Source organism: Neodiprion virginianus, chromosome 5 (genome assembly GCF_021901495.1).
Source record: "Neodiprion virginianus isolate iyNeoVirg1 chromosome 5, iyNeoVirg1.1, whole genome shotgun sequence".
Lineage (NCBI taxonomy): Eukaryota > Metazoa > Arthropoda > Insecta > Hymenoptera > Diprionidae > Neodiprion > Neodiprion virginianus.
In genome coordinates this window covers 8,935,676-8,948,964 of record NC_060881.1, presented here as the reverse complement: position 1 = coordinate 8,948,964, position 13,289 = coordinate 8,935,676, and the positions used below count along the sequence as shown (strand labels likewise).

The 13,289-nt window shown below is 38.6% G+C and overlaps 1 protein-coding gene across 7 annotated transcripts in view; it reads left to right on the top strand.

Annotated features, from left to right (window-relative positions):
* LOC124305271 (protein phosphatase Slingshot homolog 2) overlaps positions 1 to 13,289 on the top strand; it is a 183,024-nt gene that overhangs the window by 118,588 nt on the left and 51,147 nt on the right. For 6 of the 7 annotated variants that reach the window (XM_046764502.1, XM_046764501.1, XM_046764498.1 and 3 more), the window contains one exon: positions 9,495 to 9,654. In XM_046764502.1, the coding sequence (XP_046620458.1) occupies positions 9,495 to 9,654 (160 nt within the window). Of the gene's footprint in view, positions 1 to 190; positions 702 to 9,494; positions 9,655 to 13,289 lie in introns of those variants that run through there. The other variant, XM_046764505.1, reaches the window with a different exon arrangement.

Below are 13,289 nucleotides of genomic sequence, written 5' to 3'. Positions count from 1 at the left end.
GCGATCGGTTTGATTACCCTCTGGGTGTATAAAAGTGGCGGCACGGGTTTCTAATAATACAGAAGCCGATCCGCGACGTCCCGGCAGACGTCCAAACGCCCACGCAATTCCTACCCAACTTCACCCCGTTATTCCTGTGCCACAAGATCAGACTTCTCAGATCTTTCTCTCTCTCAACTTCAGTGTGACTCTGAACGGCGCGGCGATCCAATCGTGTGAAATTTTTTTTCTCAATTTCGAGTAACTTGACTATTGTACCAATTAAACATATAATTTCTTGCTCGTTAAGTACGTCATTGTTCAATTGACTAGTCGCAGACTTCAGCGTGTAATTCGATTCGCTTTCGTCGATTTTTTTTTCCATGCGCTGTTTTAAATTTCGAGTATTCAACGATATGGGAAGGGAGCCTCAGTATTAGCTTGAAAGGATTTATGTTCATTCCTCGTAATCGCATCAGCCTTTATCGGTCGGATTTTCAATTCGTCGACACAGTTTCGTCAAAGTTCAGCCCTTAGCATCTACCGTAAAGCTGTCGAAGCGAGGAATCGATTGTGAGAGAATTTTTTTTTTTTTTTTTCAATTTTTGTTTTCTCACTTTTCCGAGTGATTAAAAGTGCGCCATAACGGATAAATCAGACTCGGAAACCCCTGCCGAAGCTGCAGGGGTGCCATCCCTTCGCTTCGAGGGATATGTGGACAGGTAAAAATATTTTGCAGAGAGAATTTTATGGTCGGCAGACTTTCGGAGGCAAAGTCAAAACACTTTCTTATCCATTGTCAGTTCATTTTTGCCCTATCTTTTTTCTCATCGTGTGAATATTGTTCTAGAAGAACAATATTGCACTTTGTAACTGGTGTATTATTACTTTTCTTGCTTTTTCAATCGATTTTGATTTATTCTTAACCAGCATTTCTTGGTGTCTGACGTAACGAACGTTCTATCGAATGGATTACTTACAACAATTATGTAATTTTATCATTACCGTTGATTAGAGAAAATTTGCCAAATTCTGTAAATTTTATGAAAAAATTCCAACTCCTGCCAAAAACTCACGCGCTGTTCCAATTTACTTTGTCTAAAATTAACTCAACCCATATTCAAGTCTTGAAGTTACGTATGTGTGTATATACGTATACATATATGTGTATAACGTATACTATTGTGAGAATGGCTTCGAACTTTTGTTGGCATGACTGACACTCCAAATAATATAATACTCGCATAAATTACGTCTCTGTGAGTGTTATAATATTATTGATGAGATTGTTTTCCCAAAAGTATAACTTGAAGGTCTGTACACTGAGAAAAATGTCATTTGTTACAGTAACTAGAAAAATTCGGTAAAACAGGTATCGTTAAAAAAAACTGTTTGAATATTGTTGGAATTGCGAAAAACGAGGCACGCCTAACCATTTTGCGCTATCGTCGATCCTTTTTTGGTTATTGCAACGCAAAATCAGTTTTTGAGGTTTACTCTACTTTTTTAGTTAAACGAGGCTTTAACGTCAATTTATTGTTGCACGGGCAAGAAAATATAGTAACAGTGATCGTAATGAGAAAGAATAGTAACGGATAATAGACTTTCCGGTAACGGCTATAAAACTAATTTTCATTTTTTACCTAGAATTATATTTTTCGATTGTGGTAAAAAATGAAAATAATTACGGACTTAGCGGTAACCGGAACTAAAAATTTCTCTCAATGATACGATACAATTTACTTTGTTTTACTTTTCCAAATTTGCCTATACAATCCTGCTTAAATAATAATTTTCCGTATAATTTTATTATAAACGCAGTATCACCGACAAAATGTAAAACAAAATTTGTAAAAATCCAAGTACATAATTTTCTGAACATAACGGTTCGTCGAGTTTGATACGAAATATATCTCAATTTTGCACAAAACAAAAAAAAAAAAAAAAAGAAGAAGAACATTCGAATGTTTCTAAAATTTTCTGCACTTTGCGTATTCCTGTGCGAATTTTTTGCCGACGCAAATATCAATATTTCTATTTAGATGAGCCTGAAACGAGATGCGTGGGGAGATTTGTGAGAGGTAAAGAAGCCTGGGATGTTGTACAGATTCTCCGGGCCAGAACCGCGCGTGGTTTCAAACTCCTTTGCGCAGGGACTCGCTCGAAGAGATTCGTTTACCTTAGGTCAGGCTAGACCGACGAAGTAGCCGCAAGGTTGCCACGGTCAACGGAGAAAGTCCCATTCATTCTGGCAACTATAGGTATTCGGTAAAACTCGCCTTCGAGACGATGTCGGCGATAAAAAGAACCAGCGTCGATGATGCGTCGCGTCTACGGGGCTGAAATTCCAAATTTTGAAAACTTTCGGAAGCGCCTGATTGCGAAGTTTTTGCCGGCGAAACTTGAAGCGAAGAAACGGAACCTTGGCGAAATGTCAACATTTCGAATGATTCAAAACCCGACGTTCAAAGTTCCTAAAATGCAAGTGTAAGGAAATTTTGAACGATCCAAGATTTTTCGGTTTTGTCAATTTTTTGCTTGGTCAAATTTCACCACTTTGATTTTTCTTCGTTTCGGAACTTTGCTGTATGGTAAACTTGAATTTTTGGAATCATGCATTTCGAAACTTTGAGCTGTCGGGTTTCCGATCATTCGAAATTTTGCTGTTTCGTAAAAGTTTGATTTCTTGACTTGTAAGCATCGCTGTCAAATATTTCGGAATCGGGCGCTTTTCGAATTTCAAGCTCGCTCCGAAATTCGAAGTGCGAAGATTTCAGAATAAATGTAGCTGAGATCAATCGAGTCGAATATTATGAAATCAATATCACCTCGATATGGAGAAAAAAAAATAGATTTTTATGGAAAAAACTTAGTTACCGAAAATTTTTTAATAATCGCATCAATTTGTCTTTGTTTTAATCAAAAATTAATGTCAGGTGACTTGTGTAGACTTGATTTACAAACGCAACGAGCTTATTTTTCATTGAAATTGAATAAAGTATGAAAATTTGGCATCAACAAAAGGTTCTCGATGACGTAAACCGTCTCAGATTGTTACAACTACTAAACTGTATCGATAAAAATTCACCGGCTTCAATTTTTTTTTCTCTGTCAAGGGAACAATTCTTCTTTGCACGAAATCCATCACAATTAGATTCATTTATGGTTTCTAAATTACTGTTTTTTAATTATTTCGTTATGAATTCTTGAACTTTAAACATTTATTCCTCTATACGTTACGTAGGAGAAATCTGGAAAAATTATGGGCTGCAAGAATGATGTTGAAAAAATGAAAACAAGTAAAACCTCTAATTATGGCACAGCGGTAGCAGGGTCAAAGGCAATAGTTTTGAAAGGTGTAAATCGCGTTCAAATACGAGAACCTTTTTCGTAGTAAGATATTATTTTGACTCGACGTATAGTTTGATATTTTTTATTCTCGTATTTTATCTATACATACTTATACCTAGATCTTTCTCCCACGCAACTTGTGAACCGCGCTTTGCAACTTCTGTCGAGAGGCCAAAGATACAATTCATTTGTACCGATCCAGAACAACGATCGAAACGTTTATTTATTTATTTAACTTTATTTTTGTAGTTATATTTAATTCGTGAGAAGCTTACATACACAAGATGTATTTGAGAAAACATCCGTCTTGATGGTATTTTTGTTATTCATTCTCGGGATGAATTTAATACTTGCAATTTTGGACGTCAGTTTTTTATATTAATTTTTTTTTTTTTCTTACATGCAACCCCGTTCATCTCTATAGAATAATCGCTTCCCATATGCGAAATTATGCAGATATTCACGACTGGTTGACGTGAATTTCGTTGTACGGATTCTTTTTTTCATTTGTCTCATAATTCCTATGAAAATTTGTGCGGACGATTATTTTTTGATTTCTTCAATTTGTACATTTCTGCTCTGTGAATAAATCCAACGAATGTCCTGAAAAAAAAAAAATTTGAATACTTTGACCTGTATTGAAAGTATTGTTCCGAAGTTCCGAAAGTCTAATTCCGAATTATTTGGTGGCGAAAGTTGAAGTAAAGAAATGGAATTTTGAAGAAACGACAAAGTTTCGAATGGTCGGAAACCCGACGGTTCAAAGTTCTAAAAATTCAAGTAACGATAGAACAAAGTTCCGAAAACAAAATTCCCGAAGAGGAAAATTCTGTAAAGTAAAGTTTCGATAGGGTAAAATTCCGAACATGAAAAAATACTTTCATAGCCTAGTTTACTCAACGAGTGGGTGCACAAAACCAGAAAAAACCGAAAATCAAAGTCATCGGGATTCCGAACGTAAAAATATCGAAAATCCGAAACAAAGAAAGATCAAAGTGGCGAAATTTCACCAAGCCAGAAATTCACGGAGCTGAAAATTTTTCATCATTCAGAATTTCGATGTTTCGGATTTTTAAATTTTCTCATTTTTGCCCTTTCAGAACTTTGAGCGTCGGGTTTCGGACCATTCAAAACTTTGATGTTTCGTCAAAGTTTGATTTCTTTACTTTAAGTTTCGCCGTGAAAAAATTCGGAATCAGGCGCTTTCGGAACTTTTCAAATTCGGAACTTCAACCTCGTCCAGCAAAAGAATCTCGTTTCTTTTTTCCTGGAACACCTCGAGCATTTCGAAATGCTGAATCACGGTGCCATTAGAGATTTTCTCCCTTTCTTTCTCTTCTTTTATTCGAAAACACGTCGGGACCAATTCCTCCAGCTTTAAACTACGAAATCTTTGACGCGCACCTGAACCTGCATGGTTTCTTCTTATCGGTCAATGAAGTAGCTGCTGCAATCATGTGAAGAGTGATGCAAAACGTGATCAAGAGGAACAACGCGACCCGTGATTCCATTATTTCCGCGTTTCGATCTGACGTCACGTTCCGTGCAGATATATATATATATATACACATACGTAACACATGTTTTTACGTCGGGGAAAGAAACGAGGAAAGTTGAGAAGACATTCGCGAAACTTGAAGATTCTTATCGTTGTTGACCTCGTTCCCGGATTCTGATAATCGCTGGCACAGTTCATTTATTTTAATTTCCCCTCATTCTTTTTTTTTTAACTTTTCCTTGAACGATGTAAACTTTTGTTAAGAAAAAAAGAAATAGTCAAATTATGAACAATCAGAGTTTTGGATGCCGATTTTATGTTTGAAATTGCTTCAAAATGGTTTAAAAAATATAGTAGATTCGTTCGATCAACTCGGCAATGAGTCATTTCATTCGGTAAACTATTCTTTACGATTCTGGTTGGACTGGTTTCTTTTTTTTTTATCAGGTGGATATCGTTAAATATTCAATTTTTCGCACTCAAACGGATATTGATTTTGGTCAGCGCATAGAAATTTTAAATCAAGTCTTCAGAAAAAGAAAGAACAATCTATTCCAGAAAATTTGTGAAAAATTCAGTTTCCCAACAAAATGAGTCATCGAGGAGTGAAATCGAACGAATCTTTCAGATTTTGAATAATTTTCAAAGCGATTTGATTTGATAAATTTATATCTAACCTCTTGTTCATTATTTTAGTATTTTCTTCCCTGCACCTTGAGGACAATCTTCGCAGCTTACGAATATACCGGGACAATCTCTTGAAACTTGAAAATCGATCGCGCATGCGCGAGTTTCATCGCATGTTCGCGCAGGCTGGCCAACCCGAGTTTCAGCTGTCAAACTCTGTTTCTGCCGGCGACGTAGCTGATACGAATTTTCGAGGTTAGAATCTCAAATAATTGAGGTGGTGACTCGGAAAGGTTTGGGGAAGCATTTGTTATCGGGTCGGAAAGTTGATTCTTCATAGAACGGTCGGAATTTAATGCTTACGCTCTTTAAAAATTCAATCGTACACATTTCGCGTAGGTTGGCCCGCCTGCATCGCAGACAAGAATATCGCCGCGGGAAGATTTCGCCGACCAATGAGATTGAATTATTTGGCGCATGCGCGGTTGATATTCAAGTTTCAAGAGATTGTCTCGGCTTATTTATATTCATACCGTTGGATCGATGAATACTCAATGTGCGGTTGTTTCTTAATCAAATTGCCACAAAGTGTATCGACATATATTCCCAACCCACTAACTTCCACAATTCCAAAGGAAATCGTACACGAATTTTCCTTATTATTATCGCCATTCTCGTAAAGTAGAGCCGACTAACCACGTACAGGGTGATATGCCTAAGCGTGTAAGGAACGTACGTATTAATGGACGTATCTCGAGTGTGGAGGAAGCAACAGGAATACTGCGCACAAGGCAGAGTCCAACGGTCGAGACATTCCAAGTCGATGATACTCTGCGCTAAATTCTGAACTCCGGCTCTCGGCGTTTTGCTCTTCGTCCCATGATTGCCGTCTCAGACTGTGTCTCTGAAGCAGCAGTTTCTCTTCATCTCGCGGTTATTCTTCCTTCTTGACGCAACGGGCCAAACGACTGCCTGCGGAAGCATAAAAATTCTCGACTAAACGATTCTACGGCTGCAGTTCTGGGCTCTCCTTTTCCCGTATAGCTGCAGGGACAACGAAATTGACTTGGGCTCGGAAAAAAATTTCATCTTAACGACCAAAATTTGGTCCCGGAAACGAAATTTCAGGATCGATATACATCCGATCGATACGTTATTTCGCATGAAACCAAAAAGTTTGGTCGATTTTATAGTGCGTAGTAAACAAAATGTTTAAATAATTTTCTGTGTGAAAGACAAAGTTTCGCACCACGAGCCCCGTAGATTCTGTTGCGATTGCGAAATCAGATCTACACGGTGAAATTATTTTGCAAAGATTGATAAATGATTGTTTTATTCTTGTGAATTGATAAATTATCGATTGATTGTAACTTATGCTCTGTGAATTAAGTGCCGTGTCAAACAATGACAAAGAAATATGCCATTGTTAATTTACGGGCTGATTCAACGAATCCCCTGTTAATAACTGCTCGTTTTACTTATCTTGCGAGAAAGAATTTTTAACGCATCACGGAGAGTATTTTGACACTTGAACGAAAAAAAGATTTGTTGATTTAAAATATTATTTCATAGCGGTAATCAATTAGCAGCTCTCATGATTTCGTAAATTTGACTAATCTTTATCCACTGAATAGATTTAGCCGGCTGTATGAAGCGATTTAGTTGAATCTACCAGAGAGTATTCAATATTTTGATAAAACCATGAAAAAATTATTATTTCATCAATTTTTTTTGTCATTCTGGAACTATTATTTCATTGATTTTCGTATTTGCAACAAAATATTAAGTGTTCCTACGAGAAAATTTTACCACAGAATGCGCCTTTAAATTTTTTTTCATTTTTTTCAATAAGCTACCATTTTTCTTTGAGTCTGACTCGAGGAAGTGACTGAAACTGAAACGTCGCGGAGACCAGAAAAGCAAACATTTAACGATAAATAAGTCTTTCACCATTTTCTTTTACTCGCTCCATTTCTATTTCTCTGTTGGTAAAATACCGCGTCGTCGTTTTTGTCGATCCTTCCATTTTCTCAGCTGATTATTATACCACGTGAAATGAGCAAAATTTTCATATGCACTACGTAATTCAACGAGTTGTTTCAGTTATGCTACGAAAAGGTGGAAAAATTAAATTCTACAAAAACATGTTGAACTTTTGGAAAATTTTCATATAATCCATTTAATTTTCTTTTTTCGACAATAGTTGTCGATGATATTGACAATAAATTCGAAGCACCATCTTCCTGATATACTTGAAAATCTTTTGCTGATTCTTGCCTGATTCACATCCAAAAAGGTAAAAAAAAAAAAAAAATGACAGCGTGGTTTGTGAGGTTTGTCGAAATGACGTTCGATCCGTTGCTTCGTTCGCAGGTTCGTTTAAACGAGAGAGAAAAAGCGAGGAATCTCATCCGTTAATGATGAAACGACTCGAATGGCTTTGCGCGTTGAATAGGAAAATTTATGCATTTCGATTTCGCCATTTTCCGAAGAGGTAAACGCGTGTAAAAAAAAAGAAGTCGGGGGCAAAGGTCAGTCTCAAAAAGGTTCAAGGGAACGTGACTAATACATGAAAATACAAGACACGTATAACTAGCTCGCTCTCTTCTCCTTATTACTCATTTGAATACAATGAATTTATCTTGCTCTTCGGCCCAGGTGGGCATTATCACTCGTGCAGGGGTCCCATTGGGCCCCGATTCTCCCGAAGCAAAATACAGGGGGACAGCGCGGAAAGTTCTCTCCTAATTACAGACGATGGTTCTCCAAACCATCTTCCGCGAATCACTCGTATTCACTTTTTTGGGGTTAATTTAGGCCCAAAGTATGTCCTTCTGAAAATTCGTTGCTTTCGGTGATTCGATTGGTCATTTTACGTCCTTTCTTCGTTCTTCACACTCCCTACCCGCCTATCAGACTCGACAGTATACAGTCGATGTTCCACCACCGTCACTGACGTTCCGTCGATGTATCCAGTAAATTTATTAGTGTTATTAACCTTTGTTATACGCCGATGAGGAAGTGGCGATCGTTTTTATACCAATTGATCAATTTCCAAATTCAATTTGGGCCAATGGACGTTGGAGTGTGAAAAATGTGTTTAATAATCGTCGCGTTAAGTTGTGCTCTCTGTGATTCGACGTGTTTCACGTTACGTGATCGATGCGGAAAATTATTATTACCATCGTTATTATTGTTGATATTATTACTAAACGCATTTTGTATAATAGTGTTAAACGAAACATTCTCACCACGCTACTCCCCGTGTTCTCGTTCAGTGATTTATTCTCATGACTCAACTGACGTCGCTAGCGCCACAAAACGACGCTATCTTGATTTATCATTTTAATTAATTTTCCCTCCGTACCTCGTCGTCATCTTTTTTTTTCACATCCTCCAATTTATTCGTTACTATATGGAATACGGTCAACGGATCATCAGCAGCGCAACCGCACGATTATCGTTCACGCAAAAAATAATTTTTACGTGGATAAGTGACAGGTTAGATATGTATCGGTTTTGACGACCTTAGACGGAAAGAAAAATATTTCAGATTTTACATCTCATGTGGTAAATGTACGAACAGCACTATTTTGGTGTTAAATTTACATCAATGGTGGTAAGATTTGAAAATCCTGTAACAAGAGTTACAGAACCCTTCGCAAAAGTTAAAATATGTTTGTATCGATCAACCGCAAGTAGATTGGACCCCAAGCAAATGCATAACAAATGTAAAATCTATGTAACATTTTTTTTTTTTCCGAAAAATTATACCAGTTGTGACCCATATTTGTCAGGTCTAGTCGGATCTTATTCTTACCAGTGACACAGAGGTCCTTTCATCTGCGCAATGACCATTTTCTTTTTTTAACGATGCAGTGTGCCAAACATTGAAAATACCATTCAAACCTTGTCCGATGTCGGATTCTAGTCGCGAGACATGCCGTATACTTTTAACTCTCGACACTCGAGTATCTGTCCCTTGAAACAATTCCGAGAGAAAAGTTGCCGAGTTCTTTATCAACTTTCTTCGTTTCAGCCTCAGCGAGTGTTACTTCGCGGGAAAGGGAGCCGCCTTGGTCCTTCCTCCGAACGAGAGGGCGCGACCATCGCGACGGGTGTCTTCGGCGGGATGTGACATTCAGCAGCACCTGCAGTCCATGTTCTACCTCCTCCGACCGGAAGAGACTCTCAAGATGGTGAGTTTGCCAGATAAATATTGTGCGGCTGGGTAATTGTACTCTTAGGAATCCATTAGGCGCATCGCCTCGTTCCAGACGTGAAGAAAAAACGTTCATAATACCCGTCCTAAGTCGTGTCTTTTGAAAAAGTGCCGCACGTCCTGATGCCTGTCCTTTGCAACATCGTGCAATGGGCACAAGGCATGTGTGGGCGAATGGACTGGTGGGTGTTGGGCACACGATACTTGTGTAGTCCAGGAAGTGCCGAGAGTAATGAAATAAACAGCATTACGCTTAAGTTTAGAACGGCAATCATTTTTTTTAATCATTGCTACAATTTTTACATCCATTGCGAATCCATTCGACCTCATCGCACGAACTCTAATGTCACAATTAGAATACAATCTTTTAATTATTTTTTACCCGACATGGTTTTAATTTGTGGTTGCAGCCTCAGTGCGGATGATTTTGTTCTCTGCACATAAGTTGTAAACAAAATGAAAAGAATTGATAAACAGTTGTAAAAGCTATTTATAGCGTTTTAAGATTTAATTCTGCCTCTGAAGTATCGATAGATCAATTCTGCGGGATTAGCAGAGAGAGAAAGTTGTTCATAGAACCTCCAGAAAATTGGATTCAACTCTTCAAGGAATCATCCATACGTATTTTAAAACATTACCGTCGGAGTTGCACTTACACACTTGTAAAAAATCATTATTTTGAGATATAGATAAGAGTTCGCGATAATTTTATAACTTACGAGTAACGCGCTGTTGTTGAAATTTGGTAATTTAACTTCGAGTGTTGAGAAAGTACGATAAAAAAAATTATTTTTCAAGCTGTATGCAATGTTTGTTTATATTATATTACTCATGCCATAATAGCCCAGATGAGGATAAATCCAACAAGCCGGCGTTGGTCGATTTCGGATTAAAAATTACCGAGATATCGTAGTTTTAACTTCACCACTAGTGCAACAAACTGTACGGTTTAGGCGGCTAGTCGCTTTGCTCGCGCTACCGTTTGCTCTAAACTGCGATATCTCGGGACTGGTTTATGTTGCATCGGTCAACGAAGGCTCTTTGGATTCGTCTCATTGTCAGCTACATCACTGGCAACGAACAGTTTTGATATCATATACCTGAAAAAATCGTTTTTGGTTGTTGCGCTTGCGTCCGGAGAATTGTGGCAGGCGAATTACACTTCTCGAAATAGAAAAATGATGAAATCCGGTTTCAAAAAGTAAAGCTCAAACATCAACATGAATTCTGTTAAAAGAACACGTCATTATAACAAAAATGTTAAAAACCGCTAATTCAAGTAAAAAAAGAAGTTTGGTTATTAATTAATTTATAAATGTTAGATTGTTGTTCCGTGTTTTCAATTTTGAGTGCTAATTTCATTGTTGAATAATTGCCCGAGATGAATTTTTGTCCAAGATCTCTAGTCAAGTACGAAAACTTGGTATGACAAAACATCCATGGTCATGATTAACAAACTTACGATTCATTGAAAAACTTACTTCAACGTAGTTGTTCAACATTCCTTTCAAGTAATCACAAAAGTCATTTTGACGTCAAAAAATTTGAATTCACGTTTCTGAACATTATTTTTTTTTCACTCTCAGATGATATTCTTTTGACAAAATTCGTGTCAATCAACTCGTGTTACGGCTTATTATTCATTCAATTCCACAGCCCATGCGTCATTAAACGAACGTCATCAATACTTGATTCTCTGGCTGCTGTTTGAGGCAGAATTACCCGGGATGCATGTCCAACGCACGCGTTCCAATTACTTGCGCATAAGTTGAGTTGATACTCGATGGGTGGCTCATCGTCGGCTATAACGTCGGGAGTCTCTGACACCAGACAGTAAGTCATAAACCGGCTGGCGCCAGCTTCCTCGGCGGTTCAAAATGCAAGAACCACGCTGCCTCGACAAGGCCCCGTTTACCCAGACGAACCCAGTGGCGACCATTGATCAGGGTAATTGGCGGACGTAGCTACTCAGATTAGGCACAGACGCCTTGGGTCACCGGGTCAGAGGTCACGCGATTCTGACGTCCGCGTAGGCGGCCAAGCGATGCTGAACTTCTTCTCACTTCTTTCCTCCAACGTTCTAAAGAAGATATCGACCTGCGAGTTTCTTGGCCGTTGCAAAAAGCTGAGTTCTTACGTCAGAGGTGCGATTCCTCAATTTTATCTTTACGGTCGAGAAGTGTTGTGCTGCCGAGAGAAGACTTAATTGTCAGATACCGATCGGTTTCAATAATTGCCTTATGCCAGATCGTTGAAACTTGGTGAGCATAAAACGGTCAACTTTGACCCATTGACCTGTTCCTTTGTTATTGGAACCCTGCAGCGATTCGTGTTTGTTTGAGTATTCGATCAAGCTTGTATTCTTTCGTATTCTCGATGCAGTTGTGACAATTTCGGGATCGATGTCATCAATAATTACGTAGTTCCCTCGACAATTCCTTGCTGTCGATGTAGACACTGACCAGCAGCTGGGCTCAATGGTGAATTAGCGAAAAGGAAGTTGGTAGTGGTGACCTTGAGCCATGGCGTTTGAACAGATTTGATAGATTTTCAGTTAATATTTCAAAACGCGAATTATAAACTCCGTGATATTTTAGAATTGGAGTCCCATTCGCTGCAGGAAACCAAATCGACTTTAGAGGTCTCGTTATGCTTCGTGTGAAACAACCCTGTACGGGTATTTGTGGATTTGCGAAATGTTTGTAAAGCCTAACTCGGATACAACGTTATCTATGCTTCGCAGATACATTTTTTACCTTCAATTCATAGAGGCGAGATTGACGATGACGGAGCCTTTCTCTTCATCCCAATTAATTGCCCCGTTGTGTCAGCAGCTTTGGCTTTTGCTAATCCGATTAGGGAAAGGTGAGACCAACCGCAGCGAAAGATAGAATGGTCAAGTGACATTTTGCGAAAATGTTTCTTCATCTTCGTTTCCTTTTGCACGCACTCTCCAAGGCCCTGCACTTTTCTGCAGTTCGTCAAATCATCCGTTCTCCGCATTATAAACGCAGGATTAATTGACGAATCTTGGCGGTTTGTTCTTTAATTCGTGCTTACGGAGGACGCAACTTTTACACTTCTGTAAGTAACCGTTGAGCACACGTTACGTACGCTGCGTCAAATCCACCAAGCAGCGTATATCACGTCGTTATCTGATAACGGTTGGAGACTCGAAAGCCCGAGGCACACGCGTTATTGGTGAACATAAAGTACCTGTGCGCACGTGGTAGATACAATCGATTCCGCCTATGCTTCGCACACTGGTTCACCTTCGGTTAAACGCCATATATATGTAACTAAGTTGCCTATAACTGCACGCTTAGCTCGTTGACAATTAACGACTTGGGATAACTATGGTTCTTATTTATCCATTTAATATCGTTTTGAGTAAGGATCTCTTTTCGTGTACGGATTGTAGATCATTTTCTGTCGAGCATGAACGTTGATTAGCTTCATCGTAATTTTGCCTTCTTCCGTTCAGAGTTTTCAATCTCTTAGGGGTAGAGAGGCAACGTCAATTGTGGGGGCGGTGTCAAAGTTCCGAATTCGAAAAGTTCCGAAAGGACAAAATACCGAAAAGACGAAATTCCGAAAGTGCGAAAAGAATAA